The 23636-nt window shown below is 45.3% G+C and overlaps 2 protein-coding genes across 2 annotated transcripts in view; one reads left to right on the top strand and one right to left on the bottom strand.

Moving 5' to 3' along the window:
- Positions 1–17465, top strand: part of ETFA (electron transfer flavoprotein subunit alpha) — a gene marked incomplete at its 5' end in the record, with an annotated part of 29920 nt that extends 12455 nt beyond the window's left edge. The window contains 6 exons of the mRNA XM_079540869.1: positions 495–600; positions 1594–1658; positions 2349–2431; positions 12816–12881; positions 16425–16505; positions 17323–17465. Coding sequence (XP_079396995.1) covers positions 495–600; positions 1594–1658; positions 2349–2431; positions 12816–12881; positions 16425–16505; positions 17323–17361 — 440 coding nt within the window. The 3' untranslated portion in view covers positions 17362–17465. The remainder of the gene's footprint in view (positions 1–494; positions 601–1593; positions 1659–2348; positions 2432–12815; positions 12882–16424; positions 16506–17322) is intronic.
- Positions 17466–18179: 714 nt separating this feature from the next.
- The window catches only part of TMEM266 (transmembrane protein 266), a gene marked incomplete at both ends in the record, with an annotated part of 54280 nt that continues 48823 nt past the window's right edge, over positions 18180–23636 (bottom strand). The window contains 2 exons of the mRNA XM_079540802.1: positions 18180–18766; positions 21183–21233. Of these exons, the coding sequence (XP_079396928.1) occupies positions 18180–18766; positions 21183–21233 (638 nt within the window). The remainder of the gene's footprint in view (positions 18767–21182; positions 21234–23636) is intronic.

Raw genomic sequence — 23636 nt, 5'->3', positions numbered from 1 at the left:
TGGTGAAAGGACACAACTAATGGTGCTGAGAATGGTGTGTTGAGAAAAAGACTTTTGTAGCTGATAATTTGCTCTGTCAAATAATACTATCATGCTCTTTGTAGCTGCTGTAGTTTTCAAGGAAATAAACAAGAGGCATTACTTTTGGAGCAACCTACGTAGTTGGCTTGATTGCCTGTCTTTTAAAAGAGCCATGGTTATTATGTTGGGTTGATACCAGTATGTTGCTTATAGAGGAGACCTTCATTTAGTGCAATCTGATGTACATAAAGCTTCATAAAACAGTCTTGCACTGCAGGATAAATAACCACAGGTAATAGGGGAGGCTTGTAGCTCAGAATCACAGAGCAACTATTCATGGTAATTAAAATCTTGTGGTAGAGCTGGCTCCACAGTGAACTTGTGCATGAAGTTTAAAATGAAGTTTGGAAGGTTGAAAGCACGTGCTTTATCCTTTTTCTTTGTGGATCCTTTTTTTAACCTGCTTAAAACAGTGACCCCTCCAGCACCTGTTGGTCTGTCGGAATGGATTGAGCAGAAGCTGTCAAAAAGTGACCGACCTGAGCTTACGAGTGCAAGAGTGGTTGTATCAGGTGGTAAGTAGTGTGCTTTTGTGCATGTCTGTGATGGTACAGCTCAACTAAATGATAGGACAGGGAGGAATGGTTTTAAACTGAGACAGGGGAGGTTGAGGTTGGATGTTAGAAAGAAGTTTTTCACCCAGAGGGTGGTGAGGCACTGGAACAGGTACCCAAGGAGGCTGTGGATGCCCCATCCCTGCAGGCATTCAAGGCCAGGCTGGATGTGGCTCTGGGCAGCCTGGGCTGCTGGTTGGAGACCTGCACACAGCAGGGGGTTGGAACCAGATGAGCATCGTAGGTATTTTCAACCCAGGCCATTCTGTGATTCTGTAGGAAAACACTGACTTGGTACATTTTTTGAAATACGACATAGGAGACAGTGGGAAGACACCCAGCATCTGTATATCATGAAGTGGCAGAACAGAGAAGTTTGATATATGCTAATAGGCATTTTAAGATCATAGCCATAATTGGTGAGCCTCTCTAAAATTACAGAGTGAAGTGTTTTTAGACGAAAGTTTGTTTGGTTTAAAATTATTCCTAATCATTGCAGGCAGCCCAAACATGATATAATGATTTTAATAATTTTAAAAGCTGTTATTTCTGTATTCTGCTCTTCGGGTTTAAATCTTTTGTTGGTTTGGTCTTACTTTGTGCATACAGAAGGATAATAAAAGCCTTTAGTTATCCTACTGCAGAGTTTTATGCCTAAAGCCAGCAGGGGGAGCACAAAAATCCTGTCTTCCTAATTTCAAAGGAGGAGCTTGATGATGCTAATAAACAGTGGGAGTGGTGTTGGTTTGTAATGTAATATTTATTACAAAGAAAAAAGCTAAATCTCACAGTGTCAAATGCTATTTAATTCTGTATCCAAAGATAACCATTGCAAACATATCCTTGTGCCTTTGCAAGTGTAGATAATAAAACAGAACGTTTATGTGTGTAACAAAAAATCCTAGAGCATATTGTACTCTTTCTTCATCTTATTTTTGTTTTTTAACTTTTAAGGAAGAGGCTTAAAGAGTGGTGAAAATTTTAAGTTGCTCTATGATCTTGCGGACCAATTGAATGCTGCAGGTAAAGTCACCCCCCCTTTTTAGATACTGCTTTACAGAATCACAGTTCTTATGGTTTGAGTGGTTCTTCTTGCCACGTTTTTCAGCAAAATATTCTACCAAAGGCTGGGGGGGGAGGAGGAGCTGCTTGTGCTAACGTTTTAACTGCATTACCCTTAGATTTTACACTTAGTAATCAGTAGAATTTTTGCATGAGTGGGCTTTGTTTTCTAATTGTTGGCTTCACTGATTAAATATCTGTGTGGTGCTCTTGAGTGCAGTTGGATATTTTGCTTTACTGGCTCTGACTTCTGAACTTGGTGTAAGCGATATAAGATGGCACATGTGTTCTATTAAAACTTGCTGGAACGTTATGGGAAGGCATATATGGGAAAATCCTCTTTTGACAAAGCAACAAGAAAAAATAATGGAAATATGCCAGACTGAAATCCTCACTTTTAAATATATGGCCTTTTGGTGCTGGGAGTAAGGATTTCCTGTTGCTTATGAAGTGCATTAGCATTTAGTATTTGGAAGTTTCTGCCAGTGTTATGGAGAGGGATTACTTTAAGAGCTCTTTAGAGGGAACTTTCTAAATATGTGCCCTTAATGTGTGGGACTCTTCAGTAAAATACATGTGCTTTTATGGTGGTATGAATTTGAGTTGCTAATATTTTAAAAGAAAACATTGGAAATATTTTCTTTCAACTAGTTGGAGCTTCCCGTGCAGCTGTAGATGCTGGCTTTGTTCCTAATGACATGCAAGTTGGACAGACGGGTAAAATAGTAGCACCAGTAAGTATGGAAATAGAGCTCATAAGAGAACTGCCATGTTTGCTAGTATATGTGTTCCTTCAAAGCAATGAACTAAGTCTCTACTGAACCTAACAGGAAAACCTTTGTGTGTCTGGCATGATACTGTCACATAAACGTGCATTTGCAAGAACTACAGCAGCAAGCTGTGATGTAAATCTCCACGTTAGTCCAATTAGAAGTTTCCTGCAGACAGTTTGGATAGAGGTTTTGCAAGCTAGATTTCCTTTATAGTGGCCTATGTTAATCTTCTTTTTTTTTAGTTTTCTGACTGCCATCATTGATGAGTCAAAAGGTGTCGTTGCCTGCATAAACTTTAAATTGTGTTGATGTGTGGTGTGGTCTCTAGAAAATCTTTTTACAGATAGTTTAGATGATGGCTTCATTTTTAAGTTTTGATAACTTCGTTGTTGCATTACATTCTAAGCAAAATTTTTGTACGAGATAAAAACACAAGGCACTTGAGACAGAAGTAGTCTGCAAGTTGGCTGCTGTGTAGGGGGATCAGGAGAAGCATACTTCAGTAAGTGTCTTAATTTTGGAGAATAACCTGCAGTAATTCTTTCCTGCTGTGCATCCAGAGATCATGGGGGAGTGGTTTCTGTCCCCATGTGTCTTTCTGGGTCAGTGGAGGGAAGAGGTGGCTTGCTCTCTGTAGAAGTCTGAGACACTCTTTTTGGTCCTTACGAGCCAGTGAAACGTGGAGAAATTGATATACAGATAAAACACACTTGAGCATTTGTAAAACAAGAAGGTGCAAATGGAGCTCATCTCAGTGTGTGATAGAATGTATGCTAGCATGTCCTGAAATGAAATGTTGAGTGGCCAGCAATGTGGGCCCATGTGGATATCAGATGCATGTGCTGAGCTATATAACCTAGTAAGCGTGCAGTCCTTCAGTAAGCAGTTATCTCATCAGTGTTTACAGCAGCAGAAGGCTCTAATGGGCAACTTGTTACTTGTTCGTGGTTTAGTAAGACCATGACAAACCAAACTATGGCTATTTTTCCACTAATACATCAGACAAGATAGAGCTGCACTTGGAAATCTTGAAGACAGGAATTTGGGCTTCCTGCAGTCTGTTGTCAGTACTTCCTGCCGGGTTTTCTCGGTCAGGGTACTTTGTGCCTCTCAGCTCTTCTGTCTTGAAATGTGAATGGGAATTCTTGTTGGTGTTTTAGTTAAGTCCTCGTCAAGATGGAGTCCTGCTGATGATAGCCCTGCTGAAGGGCTAAATGGAGACATTTCTAGGCACGCTGGTGATTAAGCTGTGAATCTGCATGATATGCAACTTCAAAAACAAAACAAGGCAAACAGGATCTGAAGAACAGATATAAAACATAAGAGTTAAGGAAAGCATAAAAGTTTGTGGTTTGTTTGCATTTTGTGTTCTTCCAAAATCTTGGTAGCTGTGATATCAGTGTCTGTGGAGCTGTACCTGTAACATACACAACCCTATCTCTTCTTTTCCTGATGTTTTTCTTTGGGTATTGAATGTAGAATCCATAGCATCACAGAATCACCAAGGTTGGAACCCACAGGATCACCCATTCCAACCATCCACCCATCACCAATAGCTCTCACTAAACCATGTCCCTCAACACAACGTCCAGACGTTCCTTGAACACCTCCCTGGGCAGCCCACTCTAATGCCTGACCATAACACACTCTAGCTCTAACCCCCAGCATAATACTTTCTCTTTGCTAAAAGAATTTTGTATTTAAATGTGATCTGCTTTCTTTGATCACACACTGGGCATTAGGTTGAGTGTGCAGCTGCACCTTGGTCTCAGCAAATTGTTCCAGATAATCATATCAGCACTGGCACAGAAAATGTAACAGCAATGTATGTGGAATTGTAGGTTCCACAGAAGGCAGAGTCAGCTGTCACATGCCAAAACTTTGGAAGACCAGGGAAGTATGCTGTGTGTCATTTAGCTGCATATTTTGAAAGGGCTTGAGACTGAACGTCCTTAGTTTTCTCACTACCTAAATTTCCATTGATAAAGGGGGAAATGCTAATCTGAACATAGCTTAGCTGTGGGTTGTGTGTCAAGACTCATTGGTGAATGTTTTTTCTAGAGCTGAAGGCACATAAACAGTTATATTGGAAATTAAAGAGGCTAATTTTTGATGAAGAAATAATGCTAAAGCTTACCACAGATAGGTCATAGCAGTGTGTGAAAGTCAGAAGAATACACAGCCACGCCACAGGACCACATCAGTGTTGTCAGAAAGCTCCCTGTAATGAATGGGCATTTCACTGTTGTGTCAGTAAATAATGCTACTATTGCAGGGTGCTGCGTCTTCCTGTCAGCAGTTTGATGCTTTGCTCTCTCATCTTCCCATATCCTCCTTAATAACTATTAAGCAGGGAGTTATCTGAAATACTGAAAATGACGTGCTCTTTGTTTCCACTTGTTGGGTATTTCCTGTAGAAACACCTGCAGGGACAGCTTACAGTGGCTTGGAAATGTGATATGGAACGTAGTCATGGAATGGCAGGTTGAATTGATGCTAAGCACTCAGTGTTGTTGAATAGAATGATGGTTTTTTCAGCCTGAAGAGTCAGTACCATAATTGTGAGAAGAGTCAAAGCTGCACGGTGTTGACTTCACATTCCCAACGCTCCTTTTCCTTCACAGTCCTTTGGGCTCTTTAGCTAGAGTGTAATTCTGTGCGTTGGAAGAGAGTTCACTTGGAGTAGAATGGAACTTTCTTGGTCAGCTGAAGGTTATCTGGGCTGTTGTGCCAATCCTCTAGAAAATGACTGCTTCCTCTTCCTAGAAGAGTTCTGAGAGAACTTGCGATGTTTTGTCTGGATAACAGTAAAGCAGCTTTGCGTGTTGATCATCTGTATGAACAGGGTCCTGAGTCCTTCTCATTGGTTTTGATTTCTGATCTACGCATCTGTCTGGGCACGTGAGTTTTAAGCAGGGAAAGAATCTTGGATGTGAGGAGCAGTTGCAGTTAGAGATGTGCTTGTGCTCCCTGCAGCTGTTGGTTTCTGTTGGGAAAGCATCTCAGTGTGTGCTCTGCTATTAATAGCCTCTGGCCCAGGCTCAATGCAGGACTGGAATGCGTTGTTTTTATAGGACTGGGACTGGGTTGGTTTTGAGCCCAGGAGGGAGAAGAGTTGGTTAGGAATTCAGGAGGAGGGGAGGTGCTTTGCTGCTGCCTTTTGCCTGTGGATGTGTGCGGAGTGTTGCTGGTCTGATCTCTGGTTAAGAAGGTAATGGTCTACAAGATCTGCTTACTTCTTCCCTTCTGCTTTTGGTTGGGAATTTGGTGAAGGAAGAATAATTTTGGTTGTTGGTCCTTCAGCCTAACAGACCTTGGTTTTTAAGAGCGCGGTTGTGGTAATGGATCACAGGACACGAGAACCTTGCAGCAGCTGTCCTCAACTGCTCACTTCGTAACACATGAACAAACTGCCAGTAGGGAAATGCCTCAGGTTGTTCTGCTTAAAATAATGATAGAATGCAGTTGATCAAGGAGGGAAGTTTCCCCATCTTCCTGTTTGAGAGTTAGTCCTGTTACAGTACGTGTCCACTGCCAAAACAGCCACAAGACTCTGTCTGTGAGATTCTATCCTTGTTCATGTTGGGATTTATGCTTTTTGTTGTTGGTTAGGCATGGATTTTTGGTAATATTTCTTGTGTATAATTTTATTCCGGCTCCTAAAGCAGTGAGTGCATTATGTTTGTTTTTGTTAGTAGCTTTTTCTTGGTTTGAGCTACTAATTTTTAGATGATTGCAGCCCTCTGAGCATTTCGTCTTGTGAAAAGGGAAGGCTGTGCATTACTTGGTGAGATGGAAATGAGGACATTTCAGCGTAAGTGAATATACAAAATTATGAAGTGTTACTTTATTAAAAAATAGTATATTCAGTGACTTTAATCAGTGACAAGCGTTTTAAGAGTGTGCTTTTAAAAGATCAGACACCATTTGTTTTCTGCTGTTTCCTACATGCAGGTGTTGTACATAAAGAAGAAAATTCAGTTCTCAGATTCGGAGCTGCATGCAGTTTCTATGAAAGTAAAAAGGAGCTTGTAGGGATGTGCAGCCTGGCTGCTTTGGGATGGAGATATCCTTGTGAATGCCTTACTATGAAGTGCTAGTATGTGGAGTTACATTCTCCCTTCAGCTTTCAGAGATGGGATCATAATGGGATCCTGTCTCTCTGTTTTTTTTGTTTCCATAAAGTGTTGTCATTTCAGGCTGTTATCCTCTGGACTTCGGAAGGATCTTCTGCTCTCTGGAAGTGCATCCTTCTAGTTTAATCTCTTCAGAGTTCTAAGTCAGCATCCTTTCAGGGTTCAGCTCTCTGTCTGCTTCAGCTTTCCTTACAGGTATCCTAGCTGGCAGTGAGGAAGATGTGGCCACACCATTCTTTCACAATTATTAGAGTAAAGGTGTCCATCCGGGGTTAGCCATTGGCGGCCACGGCTGGAAGGCCTGACCTTCACTGTCCCAGGTTTTTGGCAAGCAGGGTGCAGTGCAGAGGAGCCACCCAGCCAGCCAGAGATCCATTCAATTAGGTGTTCACTGGCAGTTGTTACTTTCAAAGCTGAGCACAGCATACTGTTCCAGCAAGGGGTAACAAGAAACTGAGATGGAAAAATTGGGAAGGCAGGAATGAGGAAATGTGTGATGTAGTAATAATTGACAGCAGATGAGGAGTGTGGTGTGATGGCACAGAATGCAGCTGCCCTTGGTCATTGATGTGCTGAGAAATCTCAGGTGAGGGAGGCATGTGGGAATTCAGCATCAGTGCATTTCTGGTGTGATCACTGGGAGAAAACTTGCTGACCTCCTCAGCATCAGTGCTTGTGCTTCATCTTCATACCAGAGGCTCTCTTTGGTCATTATAAATTGCAGGAGCATCGAAAGGGTGGTAGATTTACAACTTAGTGTGTTATGTTAGGTAGAAAATGTTGGAGTCGGATGGGATGGAAAAGAAAAGCAGAATAACAAGGAGCACTTCCTGGCAGTGAGATGCACGAAGCCTCAGAGTGGTCTTCCGCAGAGCAGTGGAAATCCTCATGTTCCGCTTCTCTTACAAAGTGATGAGATGCTTTCTGAGCTCATGTATGCTCCAGCATCTTAGAAGGCCGTCCTCTTCTGTACAAGGAGTGGCTTTTTAGCAGTTGGTGGTTGTCATCTTGCTTTGGGAGTAGCTGGAAAGGGGAAGGCAGCATCACATCAATGACATTATTGTATTTCTTTCTTTTTGGTTGCTTCGCCACCAAATACAAAGTAGTTCACCTAGCCAGGTTCTGTGGCTTTTTTATTGCTTGGTATGATGTTATTGCTTAGTAGGTAGCTACAGACTGCTTGCACTGAAACTGAAGCAAGGTGTGTTTTATTCCAGTATTTAACTTCATTTTTGGTCTCTGACTCTTACATAAAGTCTCTAACAAAAGAGACTTAAATTCATTCTTAGAGAATGTGAGAAGTGTAACCCTTGTCATCTTGCTGGTACTGACTTCTCCTTGCTTTGGTGACAGGATGTTCAGTACTTCCTAATTTGGTGCACACAGAACTGTCTGCATGCAGATGGGTGATACGTTGTTTAGCTTCGTGCACCTTCAGCTAGCTGCTTTGTGGGGCTGTGCTGTTTGTGCATTACATTTGTGTGTCATGAATGGTCCAGCAGGTGCACATTTGGTTGTGTAATGGCTGGGCTGTCGGTAGTGAGCAGGTGGAAAGAACATGGGGAACACTGACAGGGCTTGGGAAGTTGTAGGAATATCTCATAATTCACTAGTGTTGAAAAGTAGCTTTATAGTGGCAAACTTTGTATGCAGCTGGGACTGAATTTACAGACTACCTTTCTCTGACTTGCTAAAAAGCCAGGGATTGACAGCCCCTTTCATCCTGCATTATCCAGTGTAGCTTTTAACTCCAAGGAAACTATGTTCACAAATTGATGCACTGCTCCTTGGGGGTTGGTGCAGAAACATTAAATTGTACTAAAATATTCATATGTGAGTGCATTTAGCTGAAAGCAATTGATGTGCTTTTCCCTCGAGAGCAAAAAGAAATTGCTGTATGGCCCTGCACTCCAGCAGACACCCTAACCACGCTTAAGAGTAATTACACAGCTTGTCTCATCAGAGGCACTCGCAGTGAAGAGGAGAAGCTGGGGTGCAGTTTAGTAACGTGCCCCTCTTGGATGGGGCATATTGGACAGCACTGCTGCTGAGTGCAGGATGTTGTTTGATGTACAGTGTGATATCAGAACCTGTGTCGAGCTAGCTCACGTTTTATTCCAGTTACATTTGGAATTACAAAAAGATAACTGTGTGTGATTACATAAAATTACATTTTATTTGGTTAATAGCTTGCAGTTGGAAGGAATCTCATGTATGAAGCAGTTCTTATAATGGCTTCTAATTCCTTTGTGCTTTCACTCTGGCAAAGGAAATAAAACGAGCTGCCTTTAGAAAGAGGACGTGTGCCTAAGGAGTTTATCAGAGCGGCTTGTTTAGGTGCATGCCACTGATAGGGTGATCAGCTGATGCACACTGAAGGTTTTCAGTGTAATTCAAAGGTTGACATAAAAAGCTATAGCAGCTGAGAGCCTTCTTGCAGTGTAACCACCTCCTCTTGTGCTGCACCTGTGAAAGATGCGCCGTTGTACCCTACAGCATTCAAAATCACTGTAGGTTGCAGCTAAAAACTGTGCTTGTCATTCTCCTACACAAATGTAGCCCCAGCAGCCTCGAGGCAGCCTAAGGTGTTCTAAAATATTCGCATCAGTAAAAGTGAAGTAATGTTATATGCCACCAGAAATGGGAATTAGGATGGCTAAATGGTTAACATGCACTGCCTCTCCCTATAAGATATGCTGGGGTCATGTTTGTGAGAGTTTGTGGAAGGAAAAAAAGCCACAGAACTATGCTAGATTAATAATTAATATGGCAAGTGAGAGAAGTTGGGTTCTTGATTTGGAATCTTGCCTTTGATATAGGCGAGACCTTTCAGGCCCTGCCTCCCAGTAGTGCCCTGTGGGATGCTGTGTGGCAAGACACAGCCAAGCACTGCTGCTGTGTGCAGGTTTGCTGGCAGAATCAGCTTTGTCTGGAGCCCTTGTGAGAAGCTTAAGGGTATGTTGTGTGCTGATGCTCCTGCCTTCACGCTGTCTTGGTATTGACACAAGAAGCCTTTTCTGCAGCAGCATGTATTTAGTGTAGGTATTTCCTGGTTGTACTTCTCACCTTCTGTTCCATATGTTTCCGAGCTGTTCAGCTTCCTGGCTGCTTGCTTCTGTCGCTGTGCTTTCCACTTCTGCACAGTGAAAGATTCGTGGTGTGACACTGACAAATTTGCAGTAAATACTTTCTATGTGAAATTAAGTTACTGTGAGGGAAGACAGTTCCCTCTGATGGCATGTCCCTGTCCCACCAAAACTATGCTCTCTCCCTTTTTTCCTCTTAAACTACTATTAAAGCTTCATCTCAGACAGTGCAGGGAGCCCTTTGGTGCGGTGTCTGCTTGCTGTGTTGTTTTCCTTGTGCGGCACAGCGCTGGCAGCAGTGAGAGCCTGCCCATGTGCAAGCACCAGGGAGCGCAGAAATGCCTCTCTACTCACTAGACTTTGGCATAAGTGCCTCTAATTGCTGGCTGCAGATCAATCACCTGACAGCAGTAATTAGAGCAGCTTCCAGGGTTCTGAAGAGCAGCAATGTGAAGCTGGTGTAAAGCCATCTTTGTTGGCACCTGAGAGATGTGATGCAGAGCTTTGTTCCCTGGCCTGTGTGCCCATAGATGAGCCCTGAAGAGCTGAGATCTTCTCCCAGACCTCGCGTGCCCTCTGCTGCGGTGGCCAATTGGAGTCCTGCTGCCCTGTGGCTGCTCCGTGGCGCTGCTCTGCTCTCCACCTTCCTCCCTCTTTTTCTTTATAGTGCCTGGGACAGTGAGCACTACCACAGCAGAAGTGCTAGGACTCGGCTAAAGCCAGGATGGAGGTCAGTGATTTCAGGGGAAGCATCAAAACAAGGGGGTTACCCTGAGAGGGACTGAAAGAGATCAGAATTTTGGAGGCCTTCTTGACCTCTCCATATGTGTAATTGATTTTTTTCCTTGGAGGGATCTGAGCAGTCTCAAATCCTTATCATTCAGGTCTCGTTTTTCCTTTTAATAAATAGTAGAATAAATTTAAATCAAGACTTAAGCCATCACATCTGTTGTGCAGCCTTGGCCTGCTGCTGGGCAGCTTACTGTCACGTGTTACCTGTGTGAAAGCATTACTGAGGTGTTCCACCATTGGTGCTGCAAGGCATTGAGCAACCAGTTGTTTTGGCTGGAGAGCCAAGAGCTCATAACCTAGAAGGGCACGGCTTAGAGGCAGAATGAAGGCTTTTTAGATGAGCCCTGTAATTTAGAAATGTCTTTTTTTAATGAAGCATCCTTGTCTTTCCCAGATATTCTAGTCAAATATATACATAAGCATCTGGCTCCTGGTTAGCTGGATTCCTTCCAAGGACTGAACCTTATGATGTTAAACAGAGTGATAAGAGTATCTGGCAGTCTGGATGACTGGCATTTAATTAATTGCTCTAAAAAAAAATCATATTACAGTAATGTGCTTTTGAAAAGAGCTTGTATTAAAGACTATATGATGTTACAGCGATTTCTTCTGTAACATCTGTTGTTTTATTTGGTATAATTAAAATATTGCATTCTTACCATGAGGACTTACATGTACATATTGTATTACAGCGCAGCTGTGGGTAAAGTGAGTTGACCTCCAGTACCAATCTGTGCACTGAGAAGCAGTGGAGACTCAGAAATTGTTGAGTCTCTTCAGCAGCTGTGCTGCTTTTGTGCAGATACACAGACCAGATTCTGTGCTTCAGTTTCAAAGCAAGCCGTTCTGATAGGAGATATTTTGTTCCTCTGTCTGCCTCCCACTTAGCTGTTACGGGAGATCTCCTACGCTTTTCTGCACAAGCTGTTCTTCATTTGCCTGTCCCTGTTTAAAGGCGAACGCAGTAGGTGGAGTCTGTAGCTGTAGATGTGTCAGAAAGCAGTCATCTCTTCACTGCAGTTGATATGGCAGCTATCAGCCTGTATGGAAAATGCAGGCTGCCTTCTCTCTGTGTTGGAACACCTTCGTTTGAGCCACTTCTGGAGTTGGTGACTGTCCTACAGCTGTGCTTCGGTCTGCTGTGTTAAAAGCTGCTTAACTGTAACACACATCCTAAGCTGTGGAAGAACAAGGTCTCTTTTCTCCCACTTACTCCCTCCGACTCCAAAGATCCTTCTTGGTTTAGGTCTGTGTGTTCTTAGATGCCAGCTAGCTGTGGTAGTGATGAAAAACAAATTCTCTTAAATGTTTTGTGTCTTCATAAGGACATATAAATACAGTGTTTGAATTGGTTTGACAGAGGATCCCCAGCTGGTTTTGTGTGCTCCAGTTGCCTCTTCTGTGACTGAGAGTGTAAGAAGTAATTCCTTTGTTTTTCTTCTGTAACGTCAGGCAGCTGAGTGCTGCAGGTCTGCGTGCTGCTTGGACTTGGGCTGCTGGAAGAGCTGTCACTGAGCTGAACATATGCATGGTTTTGGGTAGGCTACAGACAGGGTCATTTTCAGCCCAAGGGGAAAAACTACTTTCCTGCTGTGAATTAATGTCAGTGCAGAGCGACTTGCTTATAAATCTTCACCTGTTTTAAGTTTCTTAGGAGATGCCAGGTTGGCAGTCGCAGAGCATAGCAATTTCCTGCCCGTGTGGTGCCTACCTGAGCACTTCTTTGCTCATCCACCACAGGAGCTGGTAGTGAATGGGGAGGGAGAAAAGCTTTAAGGCATGTATATGTTGGGGTTTGGACTGAGCTATAGAAAACTGTCACTGCAAGTGGAAATTGTGGTAGCCCACTGCTGTGCCTGAAATGCTTTATCCTGCTGTACGGGAAACTTCCTGAAGGTGTGGGCACCTGAATCCCAGCTTTGTGTGTTCTGTCTTACCCTATCAGGGTCACAGAGGCCTCAGACCAAAAAATCTTGTCTTTCTCTTCAGGAACTGCATTATCCATTTGTAGGTTATGTTGCTCAGTACTTGTTTTGGCCGTCCCTGGGGTCATGAGTAGCACTGATTGCCCTCTGCTCTGTCTGAGCAGTGCCCTACATTTGATGCAGATCTCTGTTTTTTCCAGTCTGTCTTTGCCAGATGCTCCTTTGGGATTCTCCTTTTACAACTGCATCCCAAAGTGGGAAAGGGAACCAATCACGAGCCACATTTAATATAGACAACCACTGTCATATAAAAACTGCTGTGTGTAATTGATCCCGAGCAAGGTTTGTGAGAGCTGACCAAAACTGTCATGAATTCTGACAATGTGTCCTTTCTGTTTTCTTTTAGGAACTCTATATTGCTGTGGGAATATCTGGAGCAATCCAACACTTGGCCGGGATGAAGGACAGCAAGGTATGTCAGAGCTGGGGGTGCTGGAAGAACTGTTGAGGAAGGAGGGGAGTTTATTCTTTGCTTCTCATCAGCACTTCAATAACTTCCCACTTTGTGCAGTGTTACAATTGTCATTTTGTCTGCTGCCTTAAAACGTGCCTCACTACGCCTTGCTGAGTGAGGTTGTGGTGGAGCACCTAACGCAGTACAGTGCTGCACTAAGCCTGAAGTATTAAGCAAGAGCTAATTCAGTTATGTATTAAAAGAACAGCAACAGAAGACACAGGGCACACATGCCTGAATTCTATACAATAGATGCATTTGCATTTATTTCAGAGTATGACATATTAATTCATGCATAACAGTGTGTAATTTGAATTATGAACTTACTATTCCATAAAGTAAAAGATGTCTGTGACATTCCTGCGTTTAGCTATTCAAATGGAAACCTATTATAAAATGGCAGTCAAACTTTAAAAGGCTTAACTCATTAGTTGCTGAAGCAAATAATCTGCAACTGGCATTGCCAGTTTGGTCCACAGTGCAGTGTTTGGAAAGAGCAGCAGAATTACTTGCTGCATCCCGCTGTCAGGTGCCAAACACTTAAAACCAAACCAAATAAAATGAAAGCTGTCCTGCTTCCTGCTGAGGAAGTGTAGAGAAAAAGGATTGATTTAGTTTTCTACTTCCAGGGAACTTTTCAGAAGCTTTGCTGGGTTGGGGTTTGTCTTCTGGCAGCCAGGAATTGGAGGAGCTTGTAAAACCATCACAAGCAGAGGAAAAAATGTGCAAAACCTTGCAGACAGATCCCTAAAATCATCCTTTGTGTCTGAGCAGTGATAGACTGCAATGGGCTCACATGGCTGTATGTATCCTCACAAGCCAACCTGCGTGGTAGGGTGATCCATGCTGCTGCTTAGTTCTTTTTGCACATATTACTCAAATGTTTCTGGGGGGAAATGTGGGCGCAGCAGCCTTTTTTGGGTCTCACCCTTCTGAAATGGACGCAAGCTATTCTCACTTGTCTCCACAGTTGAGGAAGAAGCAGTCAAAATTGAGGATCATTGATGGGTGGAGCTGAAGGTCACTGCTGAGGAGGGAGATAGAGGTGTGGATAATGGCACAGCAGCAGTGTGCTCTCAGTGGCCTTAGTGGAAATAGGGTCAGTGCAGCCTCCCCTGCTTGTTGCTGTGAGCAACGGGGAGACGTGGGGGCAGAGCAGGAGCAGTGCTGGCGCAGTGCTGTTGCAGCCATCTCTGCAAAGCCTCTGCTCTTTTCGCCTTTCCAGCACCGTGTTTGATATTTTGAGATGTTTTTATATCAAATAAGATAAAGTTTGTCAGTAGGAGAAACGTACTTAGGTTTATTTTCACCCAGAGATAACACTTTTTCTGTAGTAAACAAATAGGTGCATTCTGAACTTCAGTTTTGCTTCCACGTGTTTGAAGTGGATCCTGCTTTCCTTTCAGCCTGAGTGCAGGTGTTGGAGTTGCTGAAAAGTTCCCATTTATACAAACAAAAGAGTTTTGCAGCCATGGAAACTGCCCCTGGATTTCCCCCATCCTCCCATTGGCACCGTGCACTCTCTGGCACTGTGAACTCGCACACTTCAGGAGATGCTTTCCAAACTGCTTTTTACTGAGCGAAGCGAGTCATTTTTGTCCTCTTACAGCAAGGTAGAAAATGCAGCTTTGGAGGAGGCCTGGCGAGTCCTTGTTGCTTTCCATACTTATTTCAGTTCCCTCCTGAGGTAGTTACAGCATCTTTTCTTTCTAAGAGATGTAACTTAAGAAAGTTTGCTGTAATCGTTGCAAGCCAAGTGATGCTTTTTCTTCTTAGGGTGGGAAGTCTGACTGTGGAGATGAGGTAGAGAACCAGATCTTACAAAAAGTCCCTTCAGCAAGAGGAGGCAGAGGAGGGCTGGGGCTGCCAACTGCAGCTGAAGGCAGATGCTTTTGGAGCAGCTGTTGCTACTTTGTTTTGGTCAGTGTGACGCAGCATTTCCCATTGAGGCTTCCAGGGCTGTGGGCCTGAAGGAGGAAGCGCAGGGAGCTGAGTCTGCAGGGTTGGTGGCTGGAGGCGTGCTGTGTGGTGAAGTGACAAGCTCTGAGAGTTGCAGTTCCTGCAAGCCTCTCCCTTGTGCCTGGTGAGGGCGGGGGCTTGGGGCCTGCTGCCTGCCCACAGCAGGGCTCGCTGGGGATGTACAGCTGTGTTCTTTGCCATCTCAGCCAGTCTGTCCTGCCCGCTGCAGCCATGGGTACGAGTCCTCGTGTTCCTTGGAGCAGCTCTGGGAACACATGGTGGGGCCTCAGAGCACGGCTTCAGTCTTTTGAATTAATATCCTATCACAAGCTGGGTTTTGCTTCCTGCGCTGTAGAGCTGTTAGCAAAGGCTTGCATTGGCAAAAGGAGTAACAGAAATAGAAAATGAGAAGCTTTGGGAGGAATGTGTTGGGCAGGTATACTGGCATCTTGCAGCTCTGTGCTCGTGAGCTGGCGAGAAGGCAGCAGCAGGGCTCTGCTGTAGGTACTGCCTTGTTGTGTAAACCATGTGGTTCTCCTTTACAGCAAGTCATGGGATACAAACGAGCTGTGAAGGAAGCAGGTTTCTGTAGGCTTAAAAACACAGGATTTGTGAACTTTTATCTTTGAGTTATTGCCACCGATGTATGCTACTGAGCCATTAATTTTGTCGGGCAAGTACAGTCGGTGGAGGGAGCAAAGCATATGAGAACCATGAACTGTGGCTACCTGGGAATGGCAGGTAGGTGTGCAGAGGAAATGTTGGTTAGAGCTGTCCTGGGGAATCTGTTGCCTCAAATCTGAGTGGAAGCAGTGAGGTGGAGAGGCAGTGGCAGAGTGCTGTGGTTTAGGCCAACGGGTGTTAGGATCGTTTTATGAGCTGTTGCTTATTTAGAATTTTTTTCCTCCTTCGTGGAGTCTCCCCATCCTGTTGGAGATTCAGCTTTGGACACCCACACTTATTTTGCTGGAAACTGTCACAGACATTTACGATGGGATTTACCTTTTATGAAAGAGTTCAAATTGGGGAAGGTGTTTTTTGGACTGCTGTGTTGGGATTTAGCTCACGTGCATTTTTCTGCTGTGTGACACAATAAATTACGCGGCCTGCTGTAAGTACAGGGGCCTTTGGCACGGCTCTGTTACATTTATTTTAAGTAAGTGCTACCTCTGATTTATTTCTGTAATGTTATGGCTTAAATATTGCAGGTAATCTGTTGTAGTTTTTTTTCCAGACTTTACTTTCTTCAAGGGGGGAGCGCCCCTGCGTAAGGGATTTTTCAGGAATAGATTTTGCTGTTATTAGGACTGCATGGCTCAGTGTTGGAGACCGTGATGGTGGGCTTTCAGGGGCGGTGGGGGTTGGGTTTGGTTTTGAAAGCAAAGCAGAATGGGAAGATATCTGTTAAATGCTGCAATCTCTAACGTGCTGCCCCCAAAGCCAGGAGCAAAGTTAGCCCGTTTCCTCAGGTCAGGCCTGTCTCTGCCATGTGCTCCTCCATGATGATCACAGTGTTCACGCGGTGCTTTCCTCTTGTTGCAGACCATTGTTGCTATTAACAAGGATCCAGAAGCTCCAATTTTCCAAGTGGCAGACTACGGACTGGTGGCAGACTTATTCCAGGTGAGGCTCAGCTTTGGGCACGGGAGAGAGAAAGCTGTCAGATGTAATGACAGTTTAGATAGGTAATAGAATCTAATGGGGTGTTTGCTTTGGACTGTTTTGCACAAGAGTTGGCTTTACAACTTCATTATTTTCAGTCTCCAAACTCAGTCCCCACAAATGTTGAGAAGGGCGGCTTTCACATCAGCCTGCCTGTGTTCACATTTCCTGAATGTGAGCCGTTCTGAGAACTGCACCTAGGTTCTGAAATGAGTTTTTGAGCTTCATGAAGTCTGAACGTACAGAGCTGGCGTTGTCTTCAGGCTGCAGCAGTTCTCCTCCTGCGTGGGTTTGCTGCTTTACTGACACTGAGGCTCAGCTGGCAGTTTTCTGGCAAACTCACACGTGGGCTGGGCTGCCCACACGGCCGTACATGGCAGCGGTGTGAGCTCACAGCAGCTCCATGGAGGCATGGGCAGAAGCTGTGCCAGCACTTAATGCCATTCCTGAACTAATGCCCGTTGGCTCAGCGGTGAGCACGGGCCTTTGCGTTAGGCAGAGACAAAGTCACATTCTGAAGAAACACCATGTAGACAATTTCCTTAATAAATTTTGTACGAATGCATTATTTCCACCTAATGGAAATGTAGCGCTCTTAAATAATTAAGAGGCTCTATTCAGCAGGAGGGAAGTGGGGAGTGCTGTGAGCTGGGGTGACCCACAGCCCCTGGAGTTGTGGGCAGGGGGCTGGGGTGTGACGGGGGGGTTGAGACCCCACATGAAAAACTTTGTGGGGCTGGAGGGGAAGCGGGTGCGACCCTGGCACTGGTGTTTGCAGGCAGTGCCTGAGATGACGGAGCTCCTGAAGAAGAAGTGAGCAACTGCAGTGGCTGCAGTTGGGCTGGGCAGTAATGACAGCACAACCCCAAGATTACTGGAGAGTACTGGTGTCAGTGTATGTTTGTGCTGGGCAGTGCTTGGTACGGGTGGAGGTGGGGACAGAGGTGGTATGAAGGAATAACAGTAATAAAGGATTGGAGTGGAAAGAGAGGTAACTGTGGGTTGTTTTTTTTTTGTTTCTTTTTGTGGGTGGAAGGGGCTGGGACACCAAGTAGTGGGGGTAGAGGGGAGAGTGAAGAAAAGCGTCAGGAAAAGGAGACAAGGCAGGAATGGTAAGGGAAGGGAGAGGTTTAAGGTAAGGAAGGAGGGATGGAAGACAGGAACAAGGGAGGCAGCAGTGGTTGTCAGTGTTTATTCCCAACCTCACTCCCCTCCCAGCTGTGCTCAGCCCCTGGGCAGAGGACATGGGGAGCTGGGAGGCCAGGCTTGGAGCAGGCTGGCCAGCAGCTCTGTCTGTCCCTGGACACTGTAGCTTGGTGCTGGTGGAAGGTCTGTGCACCTTGGGGCTAACCCCAGGCTGGTGCCAGGACACGGCCGTAAGTCTTTTCTCCCTGCCACTGGGCACTGCGGGTCCAATCCTGGTGGCTGAAGGCAGGGGGAAGGTCTCCTGTGCCTCAGAGGACACCATCGGTACCGGCTGGCCCAGAGCTGGTGGCAGGGCAGGCCTGCTGGAGGCCAGTTGGGTGGTGCGAGTCCAGCCCTGGGCTGGTGACCATTGCAGGAGGTGCCATAGGTGGCCTCCGGTGCTGCTGCCTTGCCTGTTGACCCAGCACAGTGAGCATGCCCCACAGCTCCTTAGGCCTCAGGTACCTTGCTTAGCCGTGGCTCAGGGGGTCCCAGGGCCCCATACTTGTCTTCAATCACCGAGGGGCCCTGCGGAGAGTCTATGAGCGGCTTTAGCTGGAAGACCTCGAGGTTCTCCTGATTCCTGCGGTTGTAGACGCTGAGGCGGTGGCCCAGCTCAGGGCTGGCCCTCACTGAGCCCGCCGGGCTGGGCAGCTTCAGGTTGACAGGGTCCAGCCCCTTCTGCGCCAGGCGTGCCTCTTCAGACAGGGAAGAGAGCAGCTCCTGGACCACGGCTTGTGCCACCCGCTGCTGGCTGGACACGAGGTCTGCGCGAGGGCTGGCGCCGGCCGCGTCCTCGCAGGCTGCGCTGCAGTCTGGGGAGGAGCCCAGCGTCTGGCTGCTCTCGCTGCACGCCTGGGTGCCAGAGCTGACGGTGGAGCGGGAGGCGCTGCCCGAAGTGATGCTGGCCGATGTCCCGGTGCTGCTGAGCCGCATTGGCACCTCCACCGTGAAGAGATCGGAGGAGATGTTGGGGCGATGGACGTCGATGGCGGCCGTGGTGACCACGCAGATGGCAGCCTCAGGAACACCGCTGTCTGCAGGCGAGAACGGCGGAGAGGGGCAGGTGAGAGCACAGCGCAGGGAGGAAAACGAAGTAGCAGATCTCAGAGACCACTGCAGCTCTCTGAGGGATGGATGGGTGGACAGACACCTGCATGCTCCACTGTGAAAATGTAATGGCAGATAGGATCCCTCTCCTTTCCCGTTATTCATTTTATACTTAGGTAAATTAAATCAGCACAGGTAAATGTGTACATGCACCTACATATGTGCAGAGACAGAAATGGGGAAGTAAAACAAGGCAGAAATAGCAAAAGTACAGCTAAACATACACCTACATGGACACATTTTACAGCTACCACATACAGATGTTTTTATGAAATGTACCAAACGCTCCTCCTGCTCTTTCCCCCTAACTAATGTTTATGTAGCCCCCTTTAAATAAATAAATGTATAGATGGTGTTTCCCAAATACCTGTGTTGTGTTTTTTATCTAATTTATCTAAATATCTAAAAATAAAAGAGCTCCACAATGCGACTCCTAAGTCCACACCTGTGTTTTGTTCATCTCTACTTTGGGACTGATGCGCAGGCAAGAAAATAAACCTGTACAGTCTTGAAGAAAATAAACATACACATTCATGCCCACACCATTATCTATCTTCAGTTACGTGGTTATGTACGTATCTTACATCTGTACAGTCACACACGTGTGTGTGTGTCTTCATGTACAAATAATGGAAATGTGCACATACCTGTAATTCTTAGTACACCTTGGTACTTGTATATGTGCAAGTACTCATATAAAATACATAAATATAGTCTTGCACACACCCCTATCTAGATAATTGTATACATATATAGGTAAATGTACATATACATACTTAGGTAAATATGTATGCCATGTCTAGCATACATGTATATAAGTAGGTGTGTACACATGCATGTACACATGTCTATATGCATACATATCTATAAAAACATGCATGTAGTGCATTATCAATCTATACATTCCTATTTTATACATGTATATAAAATATTATACAGACACATGAAAGTTGTTTCCTTTTATAAGCAAATAAGCATAGCTATACCTAAACAACAAACATTGCACATAATAACCATATATAGTCATACCTATGTGTACACACACACAGTTTTTAATATTAAATATTGCTGTACTCATATAATAATACAAATATATATGTACACAATTTTCATTTCTATACATTTTATACACACAGATCTGTGTGTGTACACAGTTATATGATGTTTGGCTGTACGTATATAACTCTACATACCTGTGTACAAATACATGTGTATGTGAGGCCTGATCCAAAAGTAATGCCTCCTACCTTATTCTCTTGGCTCACACCACGAGTGGCAGATGGTGGTGGTATGGCTACAGAGCTTGAACCTTCCCACCACTACTCCATTACATTTTGTTGCCTTGTGACACCTGGCAGCAGTGAGGTTCTCTATTAGAATGGCACCTGTCATGTAAATGAAGGTGAAGCAAAGGGGTGGAATTGAATTGCTGGTGAAAACAAACATCTAACAGTGGTGTCTGTGTTGAAAGCTCGAGTTTTGCAGCTGAGGATTTGCTCTATCTCTCAGTGTTATTGTGCTCTTCGTAGTTGTGGCAGTTTCCAGGGAAATAAATAGGAGGCATTACTTCCAGAGCAACCTACTTGCATAAACACGTACCACACACATACAGGAGCATCAGTGTAACCCTGGGCTTGTTGTGGGGGGAGGGGGATGTATGTGGTGGAACGTATAGATGGGAATATAAATCTATAATGCATTATACATAATCATCTCTATCCCCACATGCATATTTTATATTTAATGTACAATGCATGTGAATAATTTACATATTAGCTGACACATACCTTGACAAGAATATCCACGTCTATTTGCACATGCATAATTTATGTTCTATATGTGTATATCCACATCTATGCCTCCCTAGAAATCTATATGCACCCACCTACCTTTTTTATTATGTGCATATGATAAAAAGGTATGCAGTTATGTTTATGTCTGTATGCTTGTGTCTGTGTGTGTCTGCACTGGGTATCTGTGTGTGCCCGTCTGTATTTCCCCAGCTGCATGGATACACACTCCCATACCTATACGAGTGTAGACATGGTGCTGCACTGAGCTCACTCGCTTTCATTCCCATTCCTTGCCCAGTAGAATCCCTGCAGACCCAGCAGGGCATCAACCTCTGCAGGACATTCAGTCCTCCAGCCTGTGATCTGCACCTCAGGGTGCCCCTCACCCTTGCAGAGCTGCTGCTTTGGCTCTTATGGAGAACACCACCAGCTGTGGGTGTTGGGTTCCATTCCCAGAACAGACGCTGCTATTGCTCAGCCTCACCGGGGTTACAGCACACAATGCAATGCAAACATTTGGTTCACACTCACGTTTTCAAGCAGAACTTACCACTGCTGGGCTCATTGTAGTACTGGCTGATGTAATTGTTCATGTCATCCTCTGAAACAACAAGAAGGCAGCGTGTGAGTAAGTGGCTGACCTGGCACAGCCTGCTCACAGACCCATGGCCTCCTTGCCCTTCCAGGGCCGGGTGTGATGCTCAGATCCTGACTGTGCACTGCACACCTCGTAGCAGTGGCACCCACAGGCTGATAGGAGCAGGGTTCTTCATCACAGCTCCGTGGGATCAGAGCTGCCCAGCAGTGCTGTGCTCTAAAAGCATTCTCATCCTTTTAAGTGCTCCTTTTGATCCATGTTTCAGAGAAGCATGCTCATCCCTGTGGGGCAGATTCCCTTCGCCCCCCGGGTCCCTGCGGCCGCTGTGCTGCCTTTCACAGCACTCTGCGGTTTGCAGGTGAAAGAAACAGATGTTTTCTGGGGAGCACTTTGCCCATACAACAAGACCCAAACCACCGAGCACTCTGTACCTGAAATAGCTGCACTCGTAAGAAGGCAATCGAACCTGACACTGAAAGGGAACGCGGTTGTTTTCCTGGTTTCATTGGCTCCTAAAAGCTTTCTTGGCCCCTGTTGATCTTTAAATGCCTGCAGTCAGAGGTGTGCTTTGTGCTAATGTCCAAGTTTAAAAAAGAGGCCTCCGAGTAGCTCAAGGCAGCGCTGCAGGATTAGGGTACATTGCAAAGCTCTTCAGCTATGTGCTACTCAAACACACTTCATTTCAATCATACATAATTCACACTGTGAATGCTAGCAGACCCACCAGCCTGTGCAGGTACTTGGACAGATCTGTGCAGATGTTCTTGGACACGCAGGGAACCTTTGGATACATGCGGACCTCCGTCCCCTTCAGCTTTCATGGAAATCTGTCCCAAACACCGCAATGCTTTGTGCTGAAGCAAGCAAGCAGCTTGGAAATGGTGTTTACCTGCTTTCTGTGTCATGGCCCCAGTTAAACCTTCTGTATGATCACATGCATTGCCTGCCATCCACCTCCAGTGTGCGTCCTGCTATGCTACCACGAAATCCAGTGCCTTCAAACCAATTTAACAGAGTTACAGACAATTCATTACTTGAGCAAACCAATGCCAAGCAGCTGCAAAGGATCTACACCAGTGCAAGCACTCACTCCTTCAGCACAGCACAGTCACTGCTTTGCCTCACTGCCTGCTGCCATGTCAGCATGCAATGGCCTCCTTACCCTCATTGGGCTCTTCTTTTTTATGTGTGTGTGCATCTCTCTCTGTAAATAATATAAACATGCACGTGCGTATATAAAATATGAAATACTTCTTTTTCTAACCTTGAGGAGTTTCTTATGAATAAAAAACAATACAGACTATTGGAATAACAAGAGCAGGATAAATATTTCAGCAACAGATTAGGTTTCTGAACGATTACATTAAGGCAAACTGACAACTAACAAACTCATCTTGGCCACAGGGAGTCACAGCTGTTTTGGGGCATAAGAGGCTACAAACAATCCCACTTATCTCTGATGATACCTAAGAATACCACCTAAGAAGGTGCCTAAGAATACCACCAAGACCAAACTGGAAGCAACCACTTGTGCACACACGATGTGCACACAAACAGAAAGTAACGTTACTGGGGAACTGCTTCAGAACTTCGTGGTGATTTACCCTGACGTCCCCCCTGTCAGCAGCCAGAAGGATCAGGAGCACAGCGGCAGGAGGAGGTGGGTGTAAGCGAGGGAGAATGACTCCTGCAAGGGGAGGAGACTGCTGGTAGCACGGAGTGTTCTCTGTTCTCGGGATACTTGAGCTTCAGCTGCAGAAAAGCAGTGGTCTTTACACAACACTTCATTCTGTTTTTAAAATTTCTGGCAGCTCAGGCTTTTGGGAGCCCCACCATCAGTGCATCCCCTCAGAGCCACGTCTGCCTGCTGCCTCCAGCAGGGCCACGAGTCCCACTGGACAGAAGGGAGCACGGCCAGGAGAGCCGTTCCTGCCGACCCCACATAAATCCAGAACGGCTCTCCCTGGTGCTGCAGCCAAGCGCCTCTGTGAGGCTGCACAAGTGCAGCAAAGCCCAATCAAGAAGGGCAGTAAGCCCTCTCTCTTTGCTTGCCAACCAAATCTCCATTACTGAAACAACGTGCAGCCCTTGGTTGGGATCTGCCTGAAAGCTACAGGATTTTATCTTCTGTTCTTTCCCTGCGAGATTCAGATTACATCTCCTCCACCACAAGTGGTTTAGGGAGCAATAAACCATTTGGAGTACAGTCCCATATAATCTCATCTGACCCGAGAGAAAACACTGTAATCTCTCTCTCTTGGCCCTGTAAAAACCTCATAAATTTGGTGAAGCACATAAATGACACTCTGACCAAGGCAGATCTCTTTTTTTAGTTCTGTAATCTCCCAACAGTGACCTTCAGTTGTTTCATCAACGACTGCAAAACCTCTGTACACAATAAATGCC

This window comes from Tetrao urogallus, assembly GCF_951394365.1.
Source record: "Tetrao urogallus genome assembly, chromosome: 11".
NCBI lineage: Eukaryota > Metazoa > Chordata > Aves > Galliformes > Phasianidae > Tetrao > Tetrao urogallus.
This window is presented reverse-complemented; position numbering and strand designations above follow the sequence as displayed.